At 43.1% G+C, this 27,944-nt stretch overlaps 1 protein-coding gene across 1 annotated transcript; it reads left to right on the forward strand.

Annotated features, from left to right (window-relative positions):
- The first annotated feature begins 23,453 nt into the window (after positions 1–23,453).
- ADRA2A (adrenoceptor alpha 2A) lies at positions 23,454–27,391 on the forward strand. Its single transcript, XM_055352138.2, has one exon. It carries the CDS (start codon positions 24,574–24,576, stop codon positions 25,969–25,971), a length of 1,398 nt encoding a protein of 465 aa, XP_055208113.1. The 5' UTR covers positions 23,454–24,573; the 3' UTR covers positions 25,972–27,391.
- Positions 27,392–27,944: the final 553 nt, after the last annotated feature.

The raw sequence follows: 27,944 nt of genomic DNA on the forward strand, positions 1-27,944 counted from the left end.
TAATTACTTTTGAGACTCCCTTTTTGACATGTGTGTTCTCCAGAAATGTGATATTTAGTTTCCAAATATTTGGGGGATTTATCCATATAAGTTTCTGTTATTGATTTTTAGTGTGGCTATGTTATGGTCAAATAATATACTATATATAATTTCAATTATTTTAAATTTGGTAAGATTTGTTTATAAGCCAGAATATGGTCTATATTTTTTATTTTTATTGAGAGATAATTCACGTACCATTAAGTTAACCATTTAAAAGCATACAGTTCAGTGGTTTTTACTTTATTCACAAGGTTGCACAGCTATTACCTCTATTTAATTCCAGATCATTTTTCACCACCTTTAAAAGAAGCTCTGTACCCATAGCAGTAACTCCATTCTCTCCTCCCAGCCCCAAGCAAGTAATTATCTACTTTATCTTTATGGATTTGCATATTTTGGACATTTCATACAAATGAAATCATATAATATGTGGCGTTTTGTTTCTGGCTTTTTTCACTGAGCCTGTTTTCAAGTTTTATCCAAAACTTGAAAATGAAGTATTGGTAGTTTATTCCTTCTTATGGCTGAGTAAAATTCCATTATATGGATATATGGATATACCACATGTTATTTATCCATTCATCAGTTAAAGGACATTAAGTTGTTTTGTCTTTTTGTATATGATTAGTAATGGCTATAAGCATTCATGTACAAATTTTTGTATGGACATATATTTTCTTTTCTCTTGGGTATATATTTGAGGCTGGAATTACTAAGTTATAGGGTAACTCTATGTTTAGCTTATTTAGGAATTGCAAAACTGTTTTCCAAAGCAGATAACATTTTTATTAATACTTGTCATTATCTATCTTTTGAGTCATTCTAATGGGTGTGAAGTGGTATCTCATTGCATGTATGTGTGTGTTTACGTATGTTTTAAGAGATGGGGTCTCACTGTGTTGCCCAGGCTGGCCTTGAACTCCTGGGCTCAAGTGATTCTCCTGTGTCAGCCTCCCAAGTAGTTGGAACTATAGGAGCACCTCACCACATTTGGGTTTATTGTGGTTTTAATACGCATTTGCATCTATGGAAAGTTGAAGTTTGCATATGGAAAGTTGTTGAAGGTCTTTTCATATGCTTATTAGTCACTTGCATGTCTTCTTTGGAGAAATGTCTATGCAAATCCTTTGCCTACATAGAATTTAGTAATTGGATCTTTTTTATTATTGAGTTATAAAGGTTCTTTAGATATTCTAGATACTAGATTCTTATCAGATATATGATTTGCAAATGTTTTCTCCTGTTTTGTGTGTTTTTTCACTTTCTTGGTGACGTCCTTTGAAACATAAAAGTTTTTAATTTTTATGTAGTCTCATATATTTATTTTTTCATCAGCTTCTTGTGTTTTAGGTGTCATATCTAAGAAACTATTGCCTAATCCAAGATATGGAGAGTTGCATCTCTGTTTTCTTCTAAGAGTGTTACAATTTTAGCTCTTGCTTTTAGGTCCTTGTTTCATTTTGGGTTATTTTTGCGTATGGTGTGAGGTAGGGGTACAAGTTCATTATTTTGCATGTGAAAATCCAGTTGTCTGAGCACTACATTTTGAAAAGACCATTCTTTTTCTCCATTAAATTGTCTTGGCACTCTTGCTGAAAATCAGTTGTCCATAGATGTGAAAGTTTACTTATGGATTCTCAATTTTATTCCATTAATCTATATGTCTGTTCTTATGCCAGAAACATAGTGTCTTAATTACTGTAGATTTGTAGCAAATTTGGAAATCAGGAAGCATGAGTTCTCCAACTTCTTCTTTTTCAATATTATTTTAGCTATTCCTTGTTCATTGCATTTCTGTATACATTTTAGGATCACTTATAAATTTCTAACAAAAAGATAGTTGAAATTTTGATAAGCATTATATTGAATCCATAGATCAATTTGGTAGGCACTATCATCTAGCAATATTAAGTCTTTCAGTATATGAACACAGGTTGTCTTTCCAATTTGGTATCTTGATGAATATTCTTTTGTTCTTGAAAAGAGTATGTATTTTCCTATTGTTGATGGAGTGTTCTATAAATGTCAATTTGGTTGACAGTTTTTTCGGTGCCTTTATATATGATTACCCTGAAAGGAGTGTTGAACTCATCATTGTGAATTTGTGTATTTCTTTTTTTAAATATATCAATTTTTGCTTAATGTATTTTGAAGATCTTTAATGTGCATGTACATTTAGGATTTTTGTATTTTCTTTCTTTCTTTTTTTTTTTTTTGAGACAGGATCTCTTTCTGTTGCCTAGGCTAGAGTGCAGTGGCATAATCACAGCTCACAGCAGCCTTTACCTTCCAGGTTCAAACAATCTTCCCATTTTGGCCCCCTGAGTAGCTGAGACCACAGGGATGCATCATCATGCCTGGCTAATTTTTAAATTTTTTGTAGAGATGGGAGTTTTCCTATGTTGCCCTTGTCTCAAACCCCTGAGTTCAAGCAATCCTCCCATTTCTGCCTCCCAAGGTGATGGGATTATAGATGTGAGCCACCATGTCCTGCCTGTATTTTCTTAATGTATGTAATCTTTTATTATTATGTAGTATCTCTCTTTATCTTGAAATTTTTGCTCTGAAGTTGGCTTTGATATTAATATAGCCCCACTGGATTTATTTTGATGAATATTTGCATCATATATCTTTTTTTCATCCTTTTACTGTTTTTTTTTTTTTTGAGACAGAGTCTTGCTCTGTCGCCAGGGTGGAGTAGAGTGGCATGATCTCAGCTTACCGCAACCTCCTCCTCCTGGGTTCAGGTGATTCTTCTGCCTCAGTCTCCCAAGTAGCTGGGATTACAGGCACATGCCACCACGCCCAGCTAATTTTTGTATTTTTTCTTTTTAGTAGAGATGGGGTTTCACCATGTTGGGCATGATGGTCTAGATCTCCTGACCTCATGATCTGCCCACCTCAGCCTCCCAAAGTGCTGGGATTACAGGCGTGAGCCACTGCGCCTGGCTTCATCCTTTTTACTTTTAACCTATCTATATCATTATATTTAAATTGGGCTGCTTGTAGATAGCATGTGGTTGAGTCTTGTTTTATTTATCTAATCTGATGATCTCTGTCTTTTTATTAGTGGGTTTAGGCCATTTCATTTTAATGTAATTATTTGTATGGTTGAGTTTAGGTTTACATTTTATTATTTGTTTTCTGTGTGTCACTTCTGTTCTTCGTTCTTCTGTTCTCTCTTTCTTGTATTTTTTGGATTATTCAATTACTTTTATTTATATTTACTTTTCATTTTCATATTGATTTTTTTGGTTATAATCTTTGTATTATTTTTCTACAGGCTGATCTAGGGATTGCAATACATACCTTAACCTTTCATAGTCTTCTTAGAGTTAATGTTTTACCACTTCAAATAAAATGTAGATTGGTAAACAGTATGGATGTTCCTCAAAAAGTTAAAAATAAAAATATTGTATGCCCAGCAGTCCCACTCTTGTGTAAATATCCAAAAGAAACAAAATCAATATCTTAAAGAGATGTGTGCACCCCCAAGTTTATTGCAGCATTTTTCAGAATGGCCAAGATATAGAAATAATCTAAGTATTTGCCAACATGTGACTGGATAAAGAAAATATGAGATACACACACACACGAGGGGGTCTTCAAAAAGTTCATGAAAAATGCATGTTATGAAAAAAACTATGTGTGGTTTTCAAAGCTTTTTGCACCAAAAGTAACCTGTACTAGTTTGTTATAACATGTCTGAACAAGATCTAGTTTGAGATACTAATTTGTTATAACATGTCTGAACAAGATCTAGTTTGAGGTACTAAGTTTCAAAAGGACATCCATTTGAAAAAATCTTCTATTAGAGCAACATGAATTTAGCTAAAATTGGAGAAAAGAAACATCAAATTTATGGTGAAGCTTGGGTGGAAGAATTGTTAAATCACTGATGCTTTACAAAAAGTGTAAGGGGACAATGCCCCAGAGAAATCAGCAATTTGCAAATGGATAAGTCACTTTAAGAAGGGATAAGATGGTGTTAAAGATGAAGCCCACACTGGCAGACCATACTCATCAATCTGCAAGGAAAAAATTCATTTTGTTTGTGCCCTAACTGAAGAAGACCTATGAGTAACAGCAGAAACAATATTTACTACCATAGACATCTCATTTGGTTCAGCTTACATAATTCTGACCGAAAAATTAAAGTTGAGCAAACTTTCTATTTGATGGGTGTCAAAGATCAGCTGTGCCTAGATCAGTTACAGACAAGAGCAGAGCTTTCAATAGAAATTGTAAACAAGTGGGATCAAGATCCTGAAGGATTTTTTTTCCCAAAGAATTGTAACAGGAGATGAAACATGGCCTTACCAGTATGATTCTGAAGACAAAGAACAATCGAAGCAATGGCTACCAAGAAGTGGAAGTGGTCCAATCAAAGTAAAAGTGGGATGGTTAAGAGCAAAGGTCATGGCAACAGTTTTTTTGGGGATACTCAAGGCATTTTGCTGGTTAACTTTCTGGAGGGACAAAGAATGATAACATCTGCTTATTATGAGACTGTTTTGAGAAAGTTAACCAAAGCTTTAGCAGAAAAATGTCTGAAAAAACTTCACCAGAAAGTCCTTCTCCACCACAATAATGGGCCTGCTCTTTTCTCTAATCAAGGTCAATTTTGTTAGTTTCTATGGGAAATCACTAGGCATCCACCTAAGCTTCCTACTTTGGTTCCTATTGATGTGTTTTTGTTTCCTTTTAAGTCTTTTGTTTTTCTTTTAAATCTTTAAAGGCACCCAGCTTTTTTAAAGTTAATAATGGAAAAAAAACCAAAAACAAAAACCAAAAAAAAAAAACCTACATTGATATGCTTAAATTTCCAGGACCCTTAGTTTTTTAGGGATGAACTAATCAGCTGGTATTATTGCTTACAAAAATGTCTACTTCGATGGAGTTTATGTTGAGAAATAAACCTTACATTTTTTATTTTTATCTTTTAATTCAATTTTCCATGACTTTTTGAAGTCCCCTCGTGTGTGTGTGTGTGTGGGTGGGTGGGTGTGTGTGCATATAAAATGGGATATTATTCTGCCTTAAAAAAGAAGGAAATCCTGCCATAGGATTCACCTTGAGGGCATTATGCTAACTTAAGCGAGACCCAGAAAGTCAAATACTATATTATCTCACTTATATGTGCAATTTTTTTTTGTTTTTTGAGATAGGGTCTTGCTCTGTCATGTAGGCTAAAGTGCAGTGGCATGATCTTGACTCACTGCAACCTCGGCCTCCCAGGTTCAAGCGATCCCTGCCTCAGCCTCCCGAGGAGCCTGGACTAAAGGCATGTGCCACTGTGCCCAGCCAATTTTTTGTATTTTTTTGTAGAGACGGGGTTTTGCCATGTTGGCAAGGCTGGTCTCGAACTCTTAGCCCCAAGAAACCTACCTGCCTTGGCCTCCCAAATTTCTGGGGTTACAGGCATGAGCCATGGTGCCTGGCCTTATATGTACAATTTTAAAAAGTTAAACTTGCCAGGCACAGTGGCTTATCCTTATAATTCTAGTACTTTGGGAGGCTGAGGCAGGTGGATTACTTAAGCTCAGGAGTTCCAGACCAGCCTGGGCAAGATGGCAAAACTCTGTCTCTACAAAAATTCCAAAAACGTAGGCAGGCATGGTGGTGTGTGCCTGTAGTCCTGGCTACCCAGGGGGCTGAGGTGGGAGGATTGCTTGAGCCTAGGAAGTCAAGGCTGCTGTGAGCTGTGATTGTGCCACTGCACTCCTGCCTGTGTGACAGAGTGACCCTATCTAAAACAAAAAATAAAAATAAAAAAGTTAAACTCATAAAAGCAGAGATCAGAATTGTGTTTGCCAGGTGACATCAGCAATATGGCTAACTCGAGATGGCTGGTGCTCATTCTCCTCAAAAGAAAGGACCAAGACAATGAATAAACAGTTAAGATTTGACTGGAGTGCTGAAGGGACAGTGCCGGAGTGCAGTGGGAAAGTGGAGATGCATCTCCAGGAGGGCAGCGTGGAGGCATGTGGATTCTGCAGCCCATCTCTCTCTCCCAGATCATATCTGCCCAGAGTCAGGAGGGACTTCACATTTTGGGGAAAAGTTAAGCAGAAGATCCGATTCCCACTAGTCCCCATTGCCAAATACCTATAGTCCTTACTGCAGAAGGATCCCACAGTCCTTCCAAGTCCTGAATCCAGTTTGGAGAGCTGCCAGGAATTTGCACAGCTGTATTATCCAAATAGGGTGCCCTCCACATCCCTCATCCACCACCTGTGAGCCAAGCTCCTGTAGCATAGCAGAATCTTGAGACCAGAGCCACCTCTGGAGTGCACCCTGCTCTGAGGGCTAGTAGTGACTACACCTGTCCATCTTCATTCCACCAAACCCACACATGGATGAATACCAGTGTGCCTGGAGCCCAGGACCCAGACTGGCTGTAACTCTGGTCATGAACAACCCCTATTACTGCACTTCCAGCTGGAGCAATAGTCTGGCAGCCCTGCCCAAGACAAACTCACTCTTGAGCCAGTCAAACCACTGTGTGCCCACCCCAAGTGGGAGAGACCCCTGAGCCTCTGAACAGATGCTATGTTCGTGGGGCTGTGGAGCAGCTACATGTTCATGCTCAAGACCTGAGAAACAGCCTGAAGTACCCCATTTGGCAGACACTCCCCAGGCATGGCTGAGTAGCATTGTACCCACGTGCCACACCTGAGAAACAGCCCTGGAAGGCTGCTCCTGGTGGGCATGCCCCTGAACTGGCTGAACAGCCTTGCACTCATGCTCCAGACTGAGAAACAGCCCTGTAGGCCACCCCTGGTGGGCATACCCTAGGGCCATTTAAGCAGCCCTGTACCTGCATACTAGGCCTGAGACATAGCCCCATGGGTCACCCCTGCAGAAACACCCCCAGGGTGTTTCCCTCACCCTTTTCCTTCTCTATACTTCTGGAATACCCATATACTTAGGGAAAACCCATAATATGAGTATTTGTTTGCTTAATGATGTCCCATAAATCATGCAGACTTTCTTCATTCTTTTTAATTCTTTTTCTCTTTTTGTCTGTCTGTGTTATTTCAGAAGACTTGTCTTCAAGTTCAGGGATTCTTTCTTCTGCTTGGTCTAGTGTTGCTGAAATTCTTGATTATTTTTATTTCATTGATTGAATTCTTCAGCTCTAGGATTTCTGTTTGGTTCTTTTTACACACACACGTGTATGTATATATATTATATGTACACATACATACATATATATACACATACATACATGTATATATATAATTTCTCATTTGAATCGTGAATTGTTTTTTCTCATTTCAGTTAACTATCTGTTTTCCCTTATATCTCACTGAGTTTCCTTAAGTATTAATATTTGAAATTATTTTTCTGGCATTTCACATATTTCATTATGATTGGGATCTGTTACTGGAGAATTATTGTTTTCCTTTGGAGGTGTCATGTTTCCTTGCTTTTACATGTGTGATGTGTCTGTTCCTACAGTGATTTCTATGCATCTGGTGGAAGAGTCACTTCTTCCAATTTTATGGAGTAGGTTTTGAAGGGAAATACTTATTCATATGAATGGGTCATAGAGTGTTGGTTTGGTTGGGATGTGTTGCCCTTGCTTCTAGGTGGATGCAGTAGTGTAGTCTCCACGTAGTTTCTTCATCTGTAATACACACTACTGATATTTATGAATGTCTCAGTGGCCTAGGCTGAGAATTTGTGGGGGTAGTGCCAGAGTGGTTTGCTGGGTTGTTTCTCACATTGGGAGAATGTGTATGTGTGTGTGTGCACATGGTGCATTGGCCAACTTGGGTTCTGACTTGCTGAGATTGGAGCTGATACTCTGGCCAGGAGCACAGGCACATGGTTGTTCAGTCAGCCTGGGGCATGCCTGCCAGGAGTGGGCCATGGAGCTGTTTCTCAGGCCCAGGATGCAGGCACACTGCTGCTCAACTTGTGGGGTGTGTCTGCTGGGGCAGCCCATGAGGCTGTTTCTCAGGCTCAGGATATGGTCACATGGCTTGTCAGCTGGCCCGTGGGTGTGTCTGCTGAGGGGGTGCCCATGGGGCTATTTCTGAGGTTTGGGATTTCGGTCAAGGCTATCAGGCATCCCATGGAAGGGTCATGCCTATCAGTGGCATCCTACGGAAGAGGGGCTGAAAACTTGGGAGACAGATGAACATCCAGGTCCAGGAAGCTCAAAGAACCCCAAATACATTCAACCCGAATAGGTCCTCTCTGAAGCACATTATAGTCAAACTGTCAAAAGTCAAAGATAAAGAATTCTAAAGACAGCAAGATAAAAGCATCAAGTCATATATAAAAGAATCCACATTGGGCTGACAGCAGATTTCTCAGCAGAAACCTTACAGGCCAAGAGAGAATGGGATGATATATTCAAAATGAAACTGCCGGTGAAGAATATTATGCCCAGGAAAGCTACCTTTCAAGCAAGAAGAAGAAATAAAATTTTCCACAGAGAAGCAAAAACTAAGAAAATTCATCACCACTAGACCAGCCTTACAAGACATACTCAAAGGATACTTGCACCTGAAAGTGAAAAGGCTATAACCACCATCATGAAAACATGGAAAAGTATAAAACTCACTGGTAGAGCCAGCACAAAAAGGAGAAAGAGAAAGGAAGTAAACCTTATTACTATGGATATCTCCCGGCCACAAAAATAAACAATAAAAGAGGAAGTAGGGAACAAAGAATACACAAAACAACCAGAAAACAATCAATAAATGACAGGGCCAGGCAGGGTGGCTTATGCCTGTAATCCCAGCACTTTGGGAGGCCGAGGCAGGCGGATCATTTGAGGCCAGGAGTTCAAGACCAGCCTGGCCAACATAGTGAAACCATGTCTCTATTAAAAAATGCAAAAATTAGCTAGGTGTGGTGGCACATGCCTATAATCCTAGCTACTTGGGAGGCCGAGGCAGAAGACTCTCTTGAACCTGGGAGGTGGAGGTTGCAATTAGCCAAGATCTCACCACTGTACTCTAGCCTGGGTGACAGAGCAAGACTCAGTCTCTAAAATAAAATAAAGTAAAATAAAATGACAGGAGTAAGTTCTCACCTATCAGTAGTAACATTGAATGTAAATGGATTAAATCTCCCATTTAAAACATATAAACAGACTGAATGCATAAAATTTTAAAAAAGACATAACTATATGTTGCTTATAAGGGACTCACCTTAACTGTAAAGACACACATAGACTGAAAGTGAAGAGGTGTGAAAATATACTCTTCAAAAACAGAAACCAAAATTGAGCAGGATTAGCTACACTTATATCAGACAAAATAGATTTCAAATCAAAAACTGTAAAAAGAGACAAAGGACATTATATAATAATAATGGGGTCAATTCTGCAAGAAAATATAATTGTAAATATATATGCACCCAGTAAGAGAGCACCCAGATACATAAAGCAAATATTTGATTTAAAGGGAGAGATAGACCCCCAATACAATGATAGTTGAGGAATTCAACACCCCATTCTCAGCATTTTACAGATCATCTGGACAGAAAGCCAATAAAGAAACATCAAATTTAAATTATACCATAGACCAAATAGACCTAACAGACATTTATAGAACATTTCACCCAACAGCTGCAGAATACACATTCTTTTCTTCAGCACATGGAACATTCTCTAGAATTGACCATATGTTAGGATACAAAAGAAGTCTAAGCAAATTAGAAAACACTGAAATCACATCAACTGTCTTATCTGACCACAATGTTATAAGAGAAACATTAGAAACTATGTGAACACATGGAAATTAAATAACATGCTCCTGAACAACCAATGGGTGAAAGAAGAAATTAAGAAGGAAATTGAATAATTCCTTTAAACAAATGAAAATAGAAACACAACATACCAAAACCAATGGGACACAGCAAAGGCAGTATTAAGAGGCAAGTATATAGCAATAAATGCCTACACCAAAAAATGAGAATAATTTCAAATAAACAACCTAATGATGAATCTCAAAAACTAGAAAAGCTAGAACAAGCCAACCCCAAAATTAGAAGAAGAAAAGAATAAAAAAGTTTTGAGCAGAAGTAAATACAATTGGGTCTAGAAAAACAATACAAAAGGTCAGTGAAATGAATAAACAAATCATTAGCTGGACTAAAAAAAACCAGAAGATCCAAATAAATAAAACTAGAAATAAAAAAGGAGATGTCACAACAGACAACACAGAAATACAAAGGATCATTAGAGGCTACTACGAACAACTATATAACAATAAATTCAAAAGCCTAGAGGAAATGGATAAATTCCTGGACACACACAGCTTACCAAGATTGAACCAAGAAGAAGTAGAAAACTTGAACATACCAATAAGTAATGATATCGACTCACTAATACAAAGTGTCCCCCCCAAAAAGTCCAGGGCTGCATTTGATTTACTGCTGACTTCTACCAAACCTTTACAGAACAATTAATACAAATTTTCTCAAACTCTTCCAAAAAATTGAAACAGAGGGAATTCTTCCTAAGCCTGCATAACCCTGATACCAAAACTAGACAAGAACATAACAAATAAAGAAAACTAGGCTGGGTATGGTGGCTCACACCTGTAATCCCAAAACTTTGGTGGGTGAGCTGGGTGATCACTTGAGGTCAGGAGTTCAAGACAAGCCTGGCCAACATGGTGAAACCCCAACTCCATTAAAAATACAAAAATTAGCTGGGTGTGGTGGTGCACACCTGTAATCCCAGCTATTTGAGAGGCTGAGGCAGGAGGATCACTTGAATCCAGGAGGTGGAAGTTGCAGTGAGCAGAGATCACACTCCTGCAATCCAGCCTGGGTGACAGAGTGCGACTCCATCTCAAAATAAATAAATAAATAAATAAATAAATAAATAAATAAATAAATAAATAAATAAAACTACAGGTCAATGATGAACATGGATGCAAAGATTCTCAACAAAATACTAGCTAACCAATCCAACAACACATCAAAAAGATAATACATTATGATTAAGTGATGATATATCATGATTAATCATCTGCACATTCCTGGGAAGTATCCAGGAGTACACAGATTTTCCAACATGTACAGATCAATAAATGTCACATATTGCATCAGTAGAATGAAGGACAAAAACCATATATGATCATCTCAATAGATGCAGAAAAAGCATTTGATAAAATTCAACATCTCTTCATGATTAAAAACTCTCAATAAATTTGATATAGAAAAAAAGTACCTCAACATAATAAAAGGCCAATATGACAAACACTATACTGAACAGGAAAGGCTGAAAGCTTCTCCTCTAACAACTGGAACAAGACAGGAACACCAATTCTCACCACTCTTATTCACCATAGTACTGAAAGCCCTAGTCAGAGCAAATTAGGTAAGAGATAGAAATAAAGGGCATCCAAATTGGAAAGGAGAAAGCAAAATAGTTCCTGTTTGCAGACAACATAATTTTACCTGTAAAAAAACCTAAAGATTCTACAAAAAAAGTTCTTAGAACTAATAAGCAAATTGAGTTAAGTTGCAGATACAAAATCAATGTACAAAAATCAGTAGGGTTTCTGTACATAAACAATGAACTAGCTGAAAAAAAATCAAGAATGCAATCACATTTACAATGACTACCAAATAAATTCAATCGAGGGGAAAGATCTTCAAAAGGAAAGCTACAAAGCACAGAGGAAAGAAATAGAAGATACAAGCAAATGAAAAGACACCCCATGCCCATAGATTAGAAGAATTAATATTATTAAAATGAACATACTACCCAAAGCAATCCACAGATTCAATACAATTCCTATAAAAATAGCAATGACATTCTTCACAGAAGTGGGAAAAAATTCCTAAAATTTGTGTGGAACCACAAAAGACCCAGAATAGCCAAAGCAATCCTGAAGAAAAAAGAAAAGTTGGAGGCATCACACTACCAGACTTCAAAATATGCTACAAAGCTGTAGTAACCAAAATAGCATTGAACTGGCATAAGAACAGACAAAGACCAATGCATGAAATAGACAACCCGGAAATTAATTCATATACCTGCAGCCAACTGATTTTTGACACTGGAGAAAGGACAGTCTCTTCAATAAATGGTTCTGGGAAAACTGAACATCCATATCCCCCAGCTATTACACTATGTAAAAATCAACTCAAAATGGATCAAAGACCGAAATGTAAGAGCTGAAACTATAAAAGTACTGGGAGAAAACAGGGGAAATACTTCAGGACATTTGTGTTAGAAAATATGCTATGGACAAGACTTCAAAAGCACAGGCAACAAAACCAAAAATAAGCAAATGGGGATTATATCAAACTAAAAAGCTTCTGCATAGCAAAGGAAACAATCAACAGAGTCAAAAAGCAGCCTATGGAATGAGAGAAAATATTAGTAAACAATTCTTCTGACTTGGAATTAATACCCATAATATACAAGGAACTCAAACATCTCACTAGCCAAAAAAAAAAAAATAAAAAAATAATCTTACCGTTCGTTTGATGAAAAAATGGGCAAGTAATCTCAACAGTCATTTCTAGACAGAAGGCATATATATGGCCAACAGAGAAATATTAAAAAATGCTCAACATCACTAATCATCAGGGAAATGCAAATCAAAATCACAATGAAGTATCATCTTACCCCTGTTAGGACGGCTGTTATCAAAAAGACAAAAAATAACAAATGCTGGTGAGAATGCAGAGAAAGGGACACTCTTGATGGGAATGTAAACTTGTCTAGCCGTTATGGAGAACAGTATGAAGGTTCCTCGAAAAACTGCAAATAGAACTACCATATGATTCAGCAATCCCGCTACTGGGCATTTATCCAAAGGAAAGGAAATCAGTATATTGAAGAGATGTCTGCACCCCCATGTTTACTGCAGCACTGTTCACAATAGCCAAGATATAGAATCAACCTAGATGTCTAACAACAGTTGAATGGAGAAAGAAAATGTGGTATATATACACGATGAAATACTATTCAGCTATACAAAAGAATGAAATCCTGTCATTTGCAGCAACAGGCATGGAGCTGAAGGACATTATGTTAAGTGAAATAAGCCAGGAAAAGAAAGTGAACACAGTGTGTTTTCATTCATATGTGGTAGCTAAAAAAAAGTTGATCTTGGCTGGGCGCGGTGGCTCATGCCTGTAATCCCAACACTTTGGGAGGCCGAGGCGGGCGGATCACCAAGTCAGGAGTTCGAGACCAGCCTGGCCAATGTGGTGAAACCCTGTCTCTAATAAAAATACAAAAATTAGCCAAGTGTGGTGGCACACGCCTGTAGTCCCAGTTACTTGGGAGGCTGAGGTGGGAGAATCGCTTGAACCTGGGAGGCAGAGGTTGCAGTGAGCCAAGACCACACCATTGCACTCCAGCCTGGGTGACAGAGACTCCGTCTCACAAACACACACAAAAAAGGTGATCTCATAGAAATAAAATGTAGAGCAGAAGATACTAGAGGTTGGGAAGGATAGGGGAAATAAAGGGGTAGAGAGAGATTTGTTAAAGGACAAAAAATTACAACTAGATAGGAGGAATAAGTTCTAGTGTTCTATATTCTATACCATTGTAGGATGACTGTAGTTAACAATAGTGCATAGTTTCAAATAGCTGGAAGGAGGATATTGAATGTCCCCAACACGAAGAAATGATAAATGTTTGAGATGACAGATATGCTGATTACCCTGATCTGATCTGTATACATCATATGTATGGAAACATCATTATGTACCCCATATATGGGTACAATTATTATGTGTCAATTTTAAAAAAGTATAAATAAAGAACTGTAGTTGCCGGGAACTGGGGAGTAGGTAAATGGGGAGATATTAGTCAAAGGGTACAAAGATTCAGTTATTCAGAATGAATAATTTCTGGGTATCTAATGTACAATATGATGACCATAGCTAATACTGTATACTTGAAATTTGCTAAGATAGTTATCTTAAGTGTTCTCACTACACAAAAGAATTGTAACTATGTGAGTTGATAGATATGTTGATTGGCTTGATTGTGATTCTCATTTTACAATGTATATGTATATCAAAATCATATTGTACACTTAAATATTTACAATTTTTATTTGTCATGTATACCTCAATAAAGCTGGAAAAATTAAAATGTAGAAGACATAACTATATAAATTGCTTTACACTGTCCATGCTATAATTGTCATATATGTTACATCTGTATGCATTGAAAGCCCTACCAGATGTAGTAATTTTGATCTTAAAATCAATCATATTTTAAAGAACTCATAAGGAAAAAATACATTTACCCTCGTTATAGATACCCAAGTGTTGGTTGAATTGTGCCGTTCAAAAAATAGATATGTTGGAGTCCTAATCCCCAGTACCTCAGAATGTGCTTATCTGGGGATAAGGGCTTTATAGAGGTAATCAAGTTAAAATGAGGTCTTTAGGAAGGCCTCTGTCCAATATGAAATAGGAAACATTTGGGCACAAAGATACAAGCACAGGGAGAACGCCATGTGAAGATGAAGGCAGAGATCGGGGGGATGCATCTCCGCTGACACTTTGATCTTAGACTTCTAGCCTCCAGAATGATGAGACAAACATTTTCTATTGCTTAAGCCTCCCAGTGTGTGGTACTTTGTTATGGCAGCCTTAGCCAATGAGTATGCTAAATATTTCCCATTTCTGTTGTTACTCCCTCATTCCTGAGGTCTCAAGCTTCCCTCTTATTTTTCCCTTCAGACTGAGCAACTTCCTTTAGTGTTTCTATTGATTTATCTTCAGATTCACTGAATTTTTCCTCTGTCTTCTCTGTTTTTGCTACTGAGCCTGTAATAGGTTGAATAGTGTTCCCCACAAACTCATGTTGAACCAGAGCCTTAGAATATGACTTTATTTGGAAATAGGATCTTTGCAGATGTAATTAGTTAAGGATCTCAAGATGAAATCATCCTGGATTTAGGGTGGGTTCTACATCCAGTGACTTTTTGTCTTTATAAGGAAAGAAGAGGGAGATTTGGATAGGAAAAGCATAGAAGGAAGAAGGCCATGTAAAGATGGAGACAGATATTGGACTGATGCTGCCACAAGCCAAGGAATGCAAAAAGCCACAAGGAGCTGGAAGAGGGAAGGAAGAATTCTGCCTTAGAACTTTCGAAGGGCATGTGACCCCACTGATACCTTGATTTCAGACTTCTAGCTTCCAAGGCTGTGGGAGAATATGTGTCTATTATTTTAAGCCACTCAGTTTGTGGTAATTTGTTACAGCATCCCTAGGAAACCCATACAGAGCCTTTCCAGTGAGATTTAATTTTTTGAATGAATTTTTTAATTTTAAGATTTGGCATTCAGTTCTTCTTTAGCATGTCTATTTCAGAGAACTTCTATCTTTTAAATTACTTAATGAATACTTACCTTTACCTCTTGCAACCTGGTTATAATAGTTACTTTAAACTCTGTCAGATAATTAATTCTAACATCTCAGATTAAACATCTGTTCATCATTTCTCCCTTCCCAGCATTTAACTGGATCTTTGTATGTTGAGCAATTCTGGATTCTGTCTTGGACATTATGAGTATTACTCTTGGTCCTGTGAAAATCTGTGTGGTTTATGTTCATAGGAAATCAACCTAGTAGTTGGTTTCAAATCCACAGGTCTCATCTCCCCTTCTGTAACCAGTGTTTGGATGTTGGGGGTATGAACCTTGGCAGGATCCTGCCTGCCGTTGGTCACACGCATACACAGGTCACAGGTGGGCCTGGGACTTACACCTGATCAGACGCAAGGCTTAGAGGATTCCCTTCTCCAGCTCTTTTCTTTTTGGGTTCCCGTATGTAATCTTGGTCTCCCAGGGACCCATTGTCCCATTCCTCTGGACAGAAAGATAGGTTTGTTTTAGAGTTTTAGTTACCCATGATCCTGCCACCAGTTCTGCATGACTGATTCAGTCCCTGGGCAGAGTGGTAAGGTAAAAGAGCAAAAAAAAGACAGTAAGAGTCCTGACATTCCTCCCCGGCTCTGCCCTTCAGAGCACAGGGTCTTTCTTTCCCTGTTCCTACTGCCAGAAAAGACCTTCTTTTTCCTCCTCAAAGTTGTAGCTGCCTATACGGCTACTGCACATTTCCCTATTTGGGGCCACTCTAGTGGCAGGGTGAGGAGAGTAAAAACAAGACAAATAAGAAAAAATGTTCAGAGAGTTTCTCCACATTTCCTAGCTCACAGTGGACCTCTCCACCATTCTCTGTCAAAAGACGGAGCTTCACCCTCTGAGTTGCTCATACCGGCTGGGGTGCTCAGTTCCACAACTGAGGCCTTCCGTGGATCAAACGTGAGAGACAAAAGAGGAAAAAAATCGATAGGAAACTCTCTCATGAGGGTTTCTTCCTCAATTTTTGTTTTCCCTTCCCACTCTCCCTGTTACTGTCTGCCTTTCAGATAGCTGCTTTTTGAATTTTCCAGATGTTTTAGTTGTGCTGTTTAGTCGGACCGAGAGGCTGTAATAGACTTGCTCCATCTTGCTTGGCATCGGGAGTGGGTCTATCTTTTAAAATTTCTTTTGTTTATCTTTCATTTCTACATGATTGGACAAAGGGGCGCTTCAAAGTCTTGAGTTTAAGCCACGCACAGTGGCGTAGGCCTGTAGACCCAGCTACCTGGGAGGATTGCTTGAGGCCCAGGAGTTTGAGGCCAGCCTGGGCCACATAGCAAGTCTCCATCTCTAAGAAAAGAAGAAGCATAAACTTAGAGTGCCATCATCAACTGAAAATATTTGGTGCTTAAAACCAAAACTGTTATTTAATTTTTTTGAATATATGTAACACTAAGAGAAAAGATTCCTCTCAAAGACTTTGCAGTGTATAGAAGTTATTGGAAGTTATGTTTTGATGATTATATGATCATTGTCTAGCATGGAATCTGACGTATTGAAGATGAAAACTATTTTTATGAAGTTAAAGCTCTAGCATTCATTCTGGTCAAATATTCTGGTTGCACAAAATAGAAAACAACTCCAAGAGGCTGAAGTAAAAGGGGAAGTAGTTGTGTGGGCTCTGAAATCTCATGGAATCCAAGAAAAAGAAGCAAGAGGTTCATCTCAACTTCCTAGCAACAACATTTGGAATTTGGAGTGCTAGGAGAAACCAAGGCAGCTTCTTTCCCATATATATATATATATATATAATATTTTTTTGGTGGGGAGGCTTGCATGATTCCTTACATTTATTACTCTCTATTTGCTTAATCCTCTTTCCTTTCTCCACAAAGTTATCAGCTTCTTAGTGACAGTACTGAGTCACTGCATCCATCTTGCCCAAAGCCAGCTCTGCCTCAGGTTAAAATAAATTTCATTTATGTGAATCAATCTATTTTCTGTTATATTTTAGGCAGTTTGGGTTGGCTCGAATTGCAGAAGAAATCACCCTAAAAAACCATTCGCCTCTTTATCCTATTTAAGGTTCCATCAGCTTTGAGATTCCAACTCTCTTCTCTTTCTCTAGATTTATTTTTTTATTTTTTATTTTATTTATTTTTTTGAGACAGAGTCTTGCTCTGTTGCCCAGGCTGGAGTGCAGTGGTGCAATCTTGGCTCACTGCAACCTTCGCCTCCCAGGTTCAAGTAATCCTCCCGCCTCAGCCTCTTGAGTTGCTGGGATTACAGGCGCACGCCACCTTTCCCGGCTAATTTTTGTATTTTTAGTAGAGAAAGGGTTTCACCATGTTGGCCAGGCTGGTCTGAGCACCAATTAAACCCAACACTGTCTTATGTATTTTCCATGTATTCACTCATTTAATCTTTGAGGGTATGCATGAGGTATGTGAAATTATTTTCCCCTTTTTCCATATGAGGAAACTGAAGTCTAGAGAAGTTAAGTAAATATAGTTATGAAATGGCAGAAGCAGGACCAGAACTCAGGTTTCTCTTACTCTAAAGCCTAAATTCTTAACGACTTCACTTGAATGCCTCCCAGAAACTATCAGGCCGTGGTCCTTTTACCAAGGAATAGTTTGTGCTTCGTGTTATCAATTAGGAAGAATGGGGAAAAAAAGATCATTTCCAGGGAGCAGTGAGAGCCAGACCATCTCTTAAATATGTCTGTGTGCATGTGTGTGTGTGTGTGTGTGTGTGTGCATGGGTGTATATGCTTCAGGCGTGGCGTCTCCATGGTTTCTTTGAGTAAATGTGAAAGGTGATTTACCTTACCTAATTAGATTAATGGAATATTAGCTTAAGAGTTATTAATGTTGGTGACAAATATCTCCTTCATACCCAGTGGCTCTAGCTCACCTGTTATACCTGAGAACAAGTAAGCATTGCTCACCATAACTGTTTCAAGGTTTGCTTTTGCTCATGCTTCTGGACAAAGCAGACAAGATAATTCACCTGGATGTGGTAGAAAAGGTCACTGCTTTGTGAGGACTGACTTGGAAGACTGTGGTAGGTGATGTTAAACTTTGTGTGTACACACAAGCTCTCAAAAGTCACATTGTAGTGGAAACACAAACATGCCCTGCAGGGTGGCACACCAGCGAAGAGCCAGCTGGGAGCCCAATCTTTCTTGGCATCCTCAAGGTTGAGTTGATCCTAGTACCAACTGCTGTCTTTTTGGTATTGGCCAGAAGCCCTTGCAGAGATAGAAAACACCTGGCTTAATTTTCCAGGCTGGGGCAGGATGGGTTAGCACGTTAGAAAGAGATAAAGGTGATGGCAGGACTCATCGCTTGTTTTTGTGAATACAGCAAGACTGATCCAGCAGTCAAATGATGAACATGGTAGGTGGTGAATAAGGCAGCTCCTTACAGCACTCCTGGAGTTGATGCTTTTCTTTTGGCTTCCATTAACCTTCAGTAATGATGGGATTCCCAAGGGCTTCAGCACAGGTACAAAGAAGTGGAGGAATTAAATAATAGCTTAGAGGAAGCAATAGAGTTTTCCCTACTGACTCCCCCCTTCCCCCTTGTCAGCAATACAGTGAGTTGACAGATGTTTGTAGCTTACTGCAGCATTTGGTTCCAGCTGTGCGCATGGCATGAGTAGTAGCGGGAACATTGCGTTCCCCACCTGTTCATCATGTTCAGACTAGCGAGTGTGTGTTTAAGTTCAGGCTGTGTCGGGGGCAGGGGTGGGTGTGGGGGGGTGGCCTGTGTTTATGTGTGTGTGTGACCAAATTGCTTCTATCTGTAAGGATTTTGTCACAGCCTAGGAGTCCAGGCTAAATGAGTCATGTTTTCTTTTTCTTAGACAGTCAAGTCTTTTTTTTCAAAAAGTAAGCAATTAATATTCTCTCCCAGCCAGCTCCCTTACTTTTGTTAGATGAAGTCACCATCAAAGATATAGAAGCCAAGACAAATTTTGGTATTGCCTGATACTTTAATTTCAGATGTAACATGAGGACAGATGATTTATCTTAAGAAGCTTTCTTTTATTGGTAAATTACCTAGCTGATAGTTATAAATTTATCTTCCTCTACTTACATATTCCTTTTAGGAAAAAAGAGAATGAGAGAATCCTATACTTACATCCTTGAACTAGTTAAGCTACCTCAACTATTAAGAAATCCTGATTTTGGAATAAAATGCTAGCCATCATAGTCACCAACTTCACCAACTTCTGGACCCCTCTTGCCTCTTTGATAGCTTCAGTGTAAGTAGAATTCATTCATTCATACATTCATCCATCACACAAACATTTATCAAGTATCCATACTCGTGTGTCTTATATTTTGGTATTTATTGAATTACTCATGCACTTGTTAAAAATGCAAACACCCAGGCCCTGCCTTCATCCTACTGAATCAGAATCTCCAAGGAGTAGGTACTAGAAATATGATTTTTAAAAAGCCTGTTTTAGAGATGCTCTAGGAATAGAGATGAAAAGGACAGTCCTTTCTACCTGCTAGATCATCATACAAATGAATAGATAAGCTAGAGCAAGAAAAGTCCATCTAAGCCATGATAAAATATGTATGGCACCCATGAGAGAGAGAGGTTGCTTCTACTAGGAGGAGGAGGGGTTGCCTAACCAGTTGGTGTAGTGCTTGCTCTCCATCAGCTTGGCTGTTGGGGAATGGTCAGTCTCCTAGAGTGTACGTGATGTTGCCTCCAAGAGTGGGCATTAGATACAGAAAGAGGGAATACATCTTGCCTTGTACAGTCCTAATCTAGTAGACATCAATGGACTGAAAGGACAGGGCTAGAAGGAGGATGTGCTAACTTGTTAATGCGCTCATTTCTGATGAACATTTTGCAGGTTTCTCTTTGGCAGTGTGATCAAGGCTGGAGATTCACAGTAAGGAACTTAGAAAGCTCATTGGGCTTACCACCAGGAAAAATAGAGTTCGGCTCTGTCCTTGCCACTTATTAGCTGGATAGTTTACTCAGTCTTTTGCCTAGTTTCCTCCATCTACAAAGGCAGATAATAAAATCTACATTATGGGATTGTTTTGGGAATTATATAATATATAGTACATAAACTGCTTGGCATTGTGCCTAGCATGTGGTTGGTGCTAATAAGTACTATTTATTTTTAGTAATAAATAATAATGGACCCCCATTTGGGTCCCCAGAAATGACTCCTTCTCAGGCCATCAAACCCAAACTCCATATTTACAGTGGCTCTCAACTATTTGCTCTGTCCCAGCTCCCTGGAGGGCTACGACACTGTCATAGCAGTCTCACTGGCTCAGGGCAGTGATTCTCAATCTGGGGCCCACTCTTTCTAGCTCAAGTTGGCTTCCTACCCCAGGTAATTTGGACACTGCCTCCTGTCCCCACAAGGGCACTTGCTCATCACTCCTGTCCACCACTGAGATTTATTGCTTTGGGTGGTAAGTCTTCAGCAGGGTGTGCACACCTGCAGCTCTCAAGGAGTTTTGTCAAAATACACATGCTGCATCCCACCTTGGACCTGGTGAATAATTTCCCTGGTGGGGCATTGGTAAGCGTATTTTGTGTTCCTAGGAAATGCTGATCTATAGGCCTGGTTGAGAATTATTATATTTGTGGATATCTTTCTGCTCAGCAATGTCTCACTCAGCTTGCACAGCATGAAATCTTCTAGCAAAAATTAATGGTGTCCACATAGCTTTTCAAAGCTCAGAGATACTGACCCTGTGTGACAAAATGAGGAGGCAGAACCTGTGGTGATAAGGAACATATGACAGGAAGAAGAACTCTGTGTATAAAGGGGCCATGTATATCACCCTACACATGGTGCATACATCATGGTACTTAACAAAATGCAGCACTTGTTATTATTGGTATTCGTTGTGTATTGGCCTCAGGGTTCCTGGCTCTGAAAAGACCTGTTCCCATTTTAGGAGAAAAGACTCCAAATCAGGGAATTAAGAAACCACCTGGCTGTTTGGGAAGCATTTAGAAAATGTGACAAGAGGTGTCATACACAGGCTAGCAGCAGAAATTTCAAGAAAGATAATTACTGTAAACTTTGTTTTTATTTCCCCTTTTGATTCTGAAATTAGGAAGAAGAGCAGTGTGTTGGAAGCTGGGGTGCAGATGGTAAGTGATGGTCTCCCAAGACTCAGTTCCCAAGTTCTACAAATAGCGACACAGCAAACCCCAGATTGCCACGGGCTCTGATTTTTGTCTCTTAGTATTCATACTTGAAGTGTGGGGTTCCTAGTTGCTGTGCAAAAATGAGTGTAGCCATGTTTCCAACTGAGCCTACTGGCGATGTCCAAAGCCCCTGCCAAGAGCCTCAGAGCAGAGACTTTAGTAGAAGGTGGAAAATGAGTGACTCAACAGAGCGAGGAAATTGTCTTCTCAGCTTCCTTTAGATTGTCCAGAAAGGGAGATTAGAAAGGCTCCTCAGAACTAACACTGGAAAGGGAGTTTATACCATTAGGGCAAAGATTGGGAGACAAAGGTACTGAAGTCAAATGAGACTTCTGTGAAATACTTCGGAAAGTACAGATTTTGAGACTACATGAACAGCAGCACCACCAATAACTGTATCACTGGTGCGGGCTATAGACATCAGCTGGGAATGAAGGTGATTCTCAGGGCCCTTAATTTAGCCATCAGCCCCGAGCCAGACCTAAGCCTGCAGCTGGCTGCACAGAGAGGCAGCCTGTTCCATCCTTGGAATTCCAACTTAGGTGACTACACAAGGCATTTTGGTTTAGTGGTTCCTTAAATAAGACGACGTTCCTTTAAGTCTAATCTCTCTCCTGCTGAAATTTCCTACCCTCTTGGGTTTTACCATTAAACTGCTTGCTCTCATCTGAAAAGTGCAGCTAGCAGGGTGCAAGCTAGTGCTCTAGTGACCGTTAAAATCTATCCTAGGACAGCTAGCACGCACGGAAAAACTTGCCATTCGCCGCACACCCACTCCCCCCTCCCCCCGCTATTCTTACCAGAGGGAACATGGAAAATATTCTACTCCCTCCTCCCCTTATTGAAGGATGCTGTGTGTACATCTGAATGGGGGTGGGATGCGGGGGGGGGGTGGAGTCTAGCTTTCGGTCCTCAACAAAAACATAATGATTCCCAGCAAGCCAGAGCTGGGCAACCAAGGAGGCAGGATCCTGGCCTCTCTCGGATCTGCAGGAAGGGTGGGCTGTGCGGGTCCAGAGTGGGATGCCCGTTCTGGCCGGCGGTGCCTGCTGAGCCCTTCCTGATGTGACTTTATTAGACAAACCCCCACTCCCGCCAGGGGTAGACACACGAGTATCTGCTTTAGGAAGATTTCTGCAACACGGCAGGGTGCAATTCAAACTCTGGGTTCTCCTTTCCTGAGCTTAGAAACCAATTTGTTCTGAGATAGGAGAAGGCTCTGTTGGCAGAAGACCTAAGAGACGGAAGGAGGCGCCTGGCGTCAGCGGGTCGCTTCTCAGCCGTGACCACGAGCGGCCAGCAGGTGTCAGTGCGTCCTCGCTTTGCCCTGGCGCTCGGCTCCTGGACCCCTCCCCACCTCGGTCTAAGGGGGCGCGGTCCAGACCCCGGGTCTTGCGTTTCCCGCAGACAGCTTCGCGGCTGGGAGGACACGTAGCCGCTTCTTCCCTAAGCGGAGGTCTGAACTCTGGCTTGTGCCACTTCCCCGTGGGTGCTGTCCATTCCGCCCCAGGGGTTCCATCCGAATCCGCGCCTTCCTCCCTCTCCAGGACCCCTTTCTCCCCAGCTGCCAGGAGCACCTGCGGACCGCGTCGGCTCTGGCCCGGAGCTGGGCTGCTCCAGATGTAACTCACACCGGAGGTTACTTCCCTCGATTTGGGCGGGGATTCCCTTCCATTTTTTTCTTCCCTTTTCTCCCAAGATCCAGCTCCTTGAGGGCACTCACGGGTGCCCGTTGCGTTCTGCTCCGTCGGACCGGAGCTGCACGGCCAACTCCCAGCAGGGGCCGCTCCTCCCCTACCCCCCACCCCCGGGCTCCCTCTTTAAGTCTCTAGCTCAAGGTACCCGCCTCTCCAAAGGGCTCGTCCCGCCTGAGGGCAACGCTCCCCGAGGTCCAGCGCTGGGCGCGGGCGCTAGACTGGCGGAGGGGTGGTGCGAGGGGCGGGGGAGGGTCGGCTTCCCACGTGGGGGCTGACGCCGGCTGCTCAGCAACGCCGGCTTGATCCTGGGGCTATAAAACGAGTCCACCGTGAGCGCAGCTGAGCAGCAGCAGCTCCAGCTCGGTGCAGAAACCCAGCAGCCGGCGTGCGGCCGCCCGGCCACTCCAGCGCCTTCTTCCCCGCCTTGCGCTCCTGCCCCAACTCGCGCTGTCGTCGGACCCCGGCCCATCCAGCAGCGCTCGGCGCCCACCAGGCGGACGCCCAGGAGAACCCCTGCCTCCGTCGCGGCTCCTGGAGAGCTGATCGTTCACCTGCCCCGGCCCGCCTGAGGACGGGGGTGCCTTCATGCGGCCCCCACACTCCTCACCCCGTCGCCGCCGCCGCCCCCGAGCTCCGCACAGTGCGCCCCAGCCCCAGCAGGGCGCACAACTTTGGAAGTCTCGCGGCGCTCCGAGAGGCGGCAGAGTCCGCGCCCCAGCCTCGGGCCGGGCCGGGCCGGGCCAGAACCGCAGCGTCTGGGGGAAGCCAGAGAGTCGGTAATCGCTTCGGGGATGTAAGGCGACAGACATAGGACCCCGAGCTCGCATCAGCACCCCTCGGCTGCCTCCCGGGGTGGGGGCGGGCCCCGCACACGGTAAGACCTCTTGCTTTCGCTCAGGCTCAAGATTCAAGATATAGATATTGATATGTATATATATATTTAATTTCCTGTCATCCTTCCAAGTTATCAGGCCACCGATGATTTTTGTTCTCCCTTCTTGAAGAATAAATCTCTCTTTACCCATCGGCTCTCCCTACTCTCTCCCGCCGCTTAGAAATAAAACTTGGCTGTATTAGGAGCTCGGAGCAAGAAGGCGCCCACCGAGAGCGTCTGAAGCGCGAGCCAGGCGCAGTTCGCGGGACCCGGGCCATGGGCCGCTAGCGGTCCTCCAGTTCGGGCCCGGCCTCCCTGCGGCCCCCTCCCTATGTGAGCCGCAGCCAGGCGAGCGGGGCGCCGGAGGAAGAGGAGGACCCACGGGCGCCGGGCCGGAAGGCAGCTGGCAGCAGGCCCAGGCCAGCGGGCGCCCGCGTTCATGTTCCGCCAGGAGCAGCCGTTGGCCGAGGGCAGCTTTGCGCCCATGGGCTCCCTGCAGCCGGACGCGGGCAACGCGAGCTGGAACGGGACCGAGGCGCCGGGGGGCGGCGCCCGGGCCACCCCTTACTCCCTGCAGGTGACGCTGACGCTGGTGTGCCTGGCCGGCCTGCTCATGCTGCTCACGGTCTTCGGCAACGTGCTCGTCATCATCGCCGTGTTCACGAGCCGCGCGCTCAAGGCGCCCCAAAACCTCTTCCTGGTGTCTCTGGCCTCGGCCGACATCCTGGTGGCCACGCTCGTCATCCCTTTCTCGCTGGCCAACGAGGTCATGGGCTACTGGTACTTCGGCAAGGCGTGGTGCGAGATCTACCTGGCGCTCGACGTGCTCTTCTGCACGTCGTCCATCGTGCACTTGTGCGCCATCAGCCTGGACCGCTACTGGTCCATCACACAGGCCATCGAGTACAACCTGAAGCGCACGCCGCGCCGCATCAAGGCCATCATCATCACCGTGTGGGTCATCTCGGCCGTCATCTCCTTCCCGCCGCTCATCTCCATCGAGAAGAAGGGCGGCGGCGGCGGCCCGCAGCCGGCCGAGCCGCGCTGCGAGATCAACGACCAGAAGTGGTACGTCATCTCGTCGTGCATCGGCTCCTTCTTCGCTCCCTGCCTCATCATGATCCTGGTCTACGTGCGCATCTACCAGATCGCCAAGCGTCGCACCCGCGTGCCACCCAGCCGCCGGGGTCCGGACGCCGTCGCCGCGCCGCCGGGGGGCGCCGAGCGCAGGCCCAACGGTCTGGGCCCCGAGCGCAGCGCGGGCCCGGGGGGCGCAGAGGCCGAACCGCTGCCCACCCAGCTCAACGGCGCCCCTGGCGAGCCCGCGCCGGCCGGGCCGCGCGACGCGGACGCGCTGGACCTGGAGGAGAGCTCGTCTTCCGACCACGCCGAGCGGCCTCCAGGGCCCCGCAGACCCGAGCGCGGTCCCCGGGGCAAAGGCAAGGCCCGAGCGAGCCAGGTGAAGCCGGGGGACAGCCTGCCGCGGCGCGGGCCGGGGGCGACGGGGATTGGGACGCCGGCTGCAGGGCCGGGGGAGGAGCGCGTCGGGGCTGCCAAGGCGTCGCGCTGGCGCGGGCGGCAGAACCGCGAGAAGCGCTTCACGTTCGTGCTGGCCGTGGTCATCGGAGTGTTCGTGGTGTGCTGGTTCCCCTTCTTCTTCACCTACACGCTCACGGCCGTCGGGTGCTCCGTGCCACGCACGCTCTTCAAGTTCTTCTTCTGGTTCGGCTACTGCAACAGCTCGCTGAACCCGGTCATCTACACCATCTTCAACCACGATTTCCGCCGCGCCTTCAAGAAGATCCTCTGTCGGGGGGACAGGAAGCGGATCGTGTGAGGTTTCCGCTGGCGCCCGCGTAGACTCACGCTGACTGCAGGCAGCGGGGGGCATCGAGGGGTGCTCAGCCCCAGGGCACTCAGAAACCCGGGCGCTGCCTGCTCTGCGTTTCCTCGTCTGGGGTGGCTCTGCAGCCTCCTGCGGGCGGGCGTTTGCTGCTCCTACAAGGGAAGCTTCTTGCTGCCAGGCCCACACATCCCCAGTTGTTGGTTTGGCCACTCTTGACCTGGAGCCATCTTCCTAGTGGGCCACCCCTAATCAGTATTGCTTCCTAAAGGTATTTTCACCCTCTTCGCCTGGTACAGCCCTCACAGCTCTTCAGAGCAAGCACTGGACTACAAGGGCATGGCTCACAAAAGGTTAATGGATGGGGGTTACCTAGCCCTGGCTAATTCCCCTTCCGTTCCCAAGTCTCTCTCTCTCTCTTTTTAAAGAAAAATGCTAAGGGCAGCCCTGCCTGCCCTCCCCACCCCCCACTGTAAATATACACTATTTTTGATAGCACACATGGGGCCCCCATATCTCTTGGCCTTGGTTTTGATGTTGAAATCCTGGCCTTGGGAGAGATGCCTTCCAGGCAGACACAGCTGTCTGGTTCAGGCCAAGCCCCTTTGCAATGCAAGCCCTTTCTGGTGTTATGAAGTCCCTCTATGTCGTCCTTTTCACCAGCAACTGGTGACTGTCCCTTCGACACGGACCTGCTTTGAGATTTCCTGACAGGGAAAAGATTTCTGTCCATTTTTTTCCTGTGCCTAACAGCATAATTGCCTTTTCCTATGTAAATATTACGATGGTGGATCAAGACATAAGTAAATGAGCCTTTCTGCCTCACATCAGCCCTGTGTATAAAGCCATTATTCTCTGATGCACTGTTCGCCCCAGTAACTCACTTTAAAACCTCTCTTTCCAGTGTTCCCTCTCTCCCTCCAGGGCCACTGCTTGAAGAAGAATATGTATGTTTCTATCTTGTATGTCTGTGTGCCCCTCCTGCCCCGAAAGTGCTGACTATGGGGAAATCTTTTAGCTGCTGTTTTTAGACTCCAAGGAGTGGAAATTATGTGGAAGAAGCAAACCTGATACAATTTGCCCAAGGTAAACAGTTTGAAAAGACAAATGGGCCTGCCAAACTGTACAGTTCCTTCCCCAAGAGCTGTTAGGTATCAAAATGTTGTCCTTTCCTCCCTCCCTGCTTTTCTGGTTGAGATCATGTCATTGATGAACTGCCAAAGTCAGGGGAGGAGGGCAGAGACCTTGTGTTTACATCTGCGTTTCTACATGTTTTAGACAGAGACAATTTAAGGCCTGCACTCTTATTTCACTAAAGAAAAACTAATGTCAGCACATGTTGCTAATGACAGTGGATTTTTTTAAATAAAAAAGTTTACATATCAAATGTGAAATAAATATGAATGGAGTGGTCCTCTTGTCTGTTATCTGAGTTTTCAAAAGCTTTAAGACTCTGGGAACATCTGATTTTATGGATTTTTTAAAAATAAAAAATGTACATTATAAAAATTTTTTAAACGTTCCATCAATAACAAAGCTACCATTTACTAAGTGTTTCTGACATGCTAGACACTGTGGTGAACTGGTTGTAGGCATTGCCTCGTTTACTTTTCTCAAGAACCCTATGAGGTAAGTTCTGTTACTATCCCCATTTTACAGGTGAAGAAACTGAGTCTCAGAGCAAGTGACTTGCTCAAGGTTAACAAGTGGTGGAAATGCATTGTACCCAGCTTTATCTGGTTCTAGGGCCTGCACTCTTAACCCCAGAACCTTTCCAGAGTTTTGGCATTAGCCCTTCTCAGAACACTCCCAGTGGAGAGGTGTCTATGCAGTGTGCTATCTACACCAGGTGTGAGATATATCACAGTATTTAATATACACAAGGTGTATACATACCCCAGTGTCTATATGACCTAATGTGTCTATATACCTCAAAGTGTGTATCTACTCCAAAGTGTGGTATATGC

The sequence above is a fragment of the Gorilla gorilla genome, chromosome 8 (assembly GCF_029281585.2).
Source record: "Gorilla gorilla gorilla isolate KB3781 chromosome 8, NHGRI_mGorGor1-v2.1_pri, whole genome shotgun sequence".
NCBI lineage: Eukaryota > Metazoa > Chordata > Mammalia > Primates > Hominidae > Gorilla > Gorilla gorilla.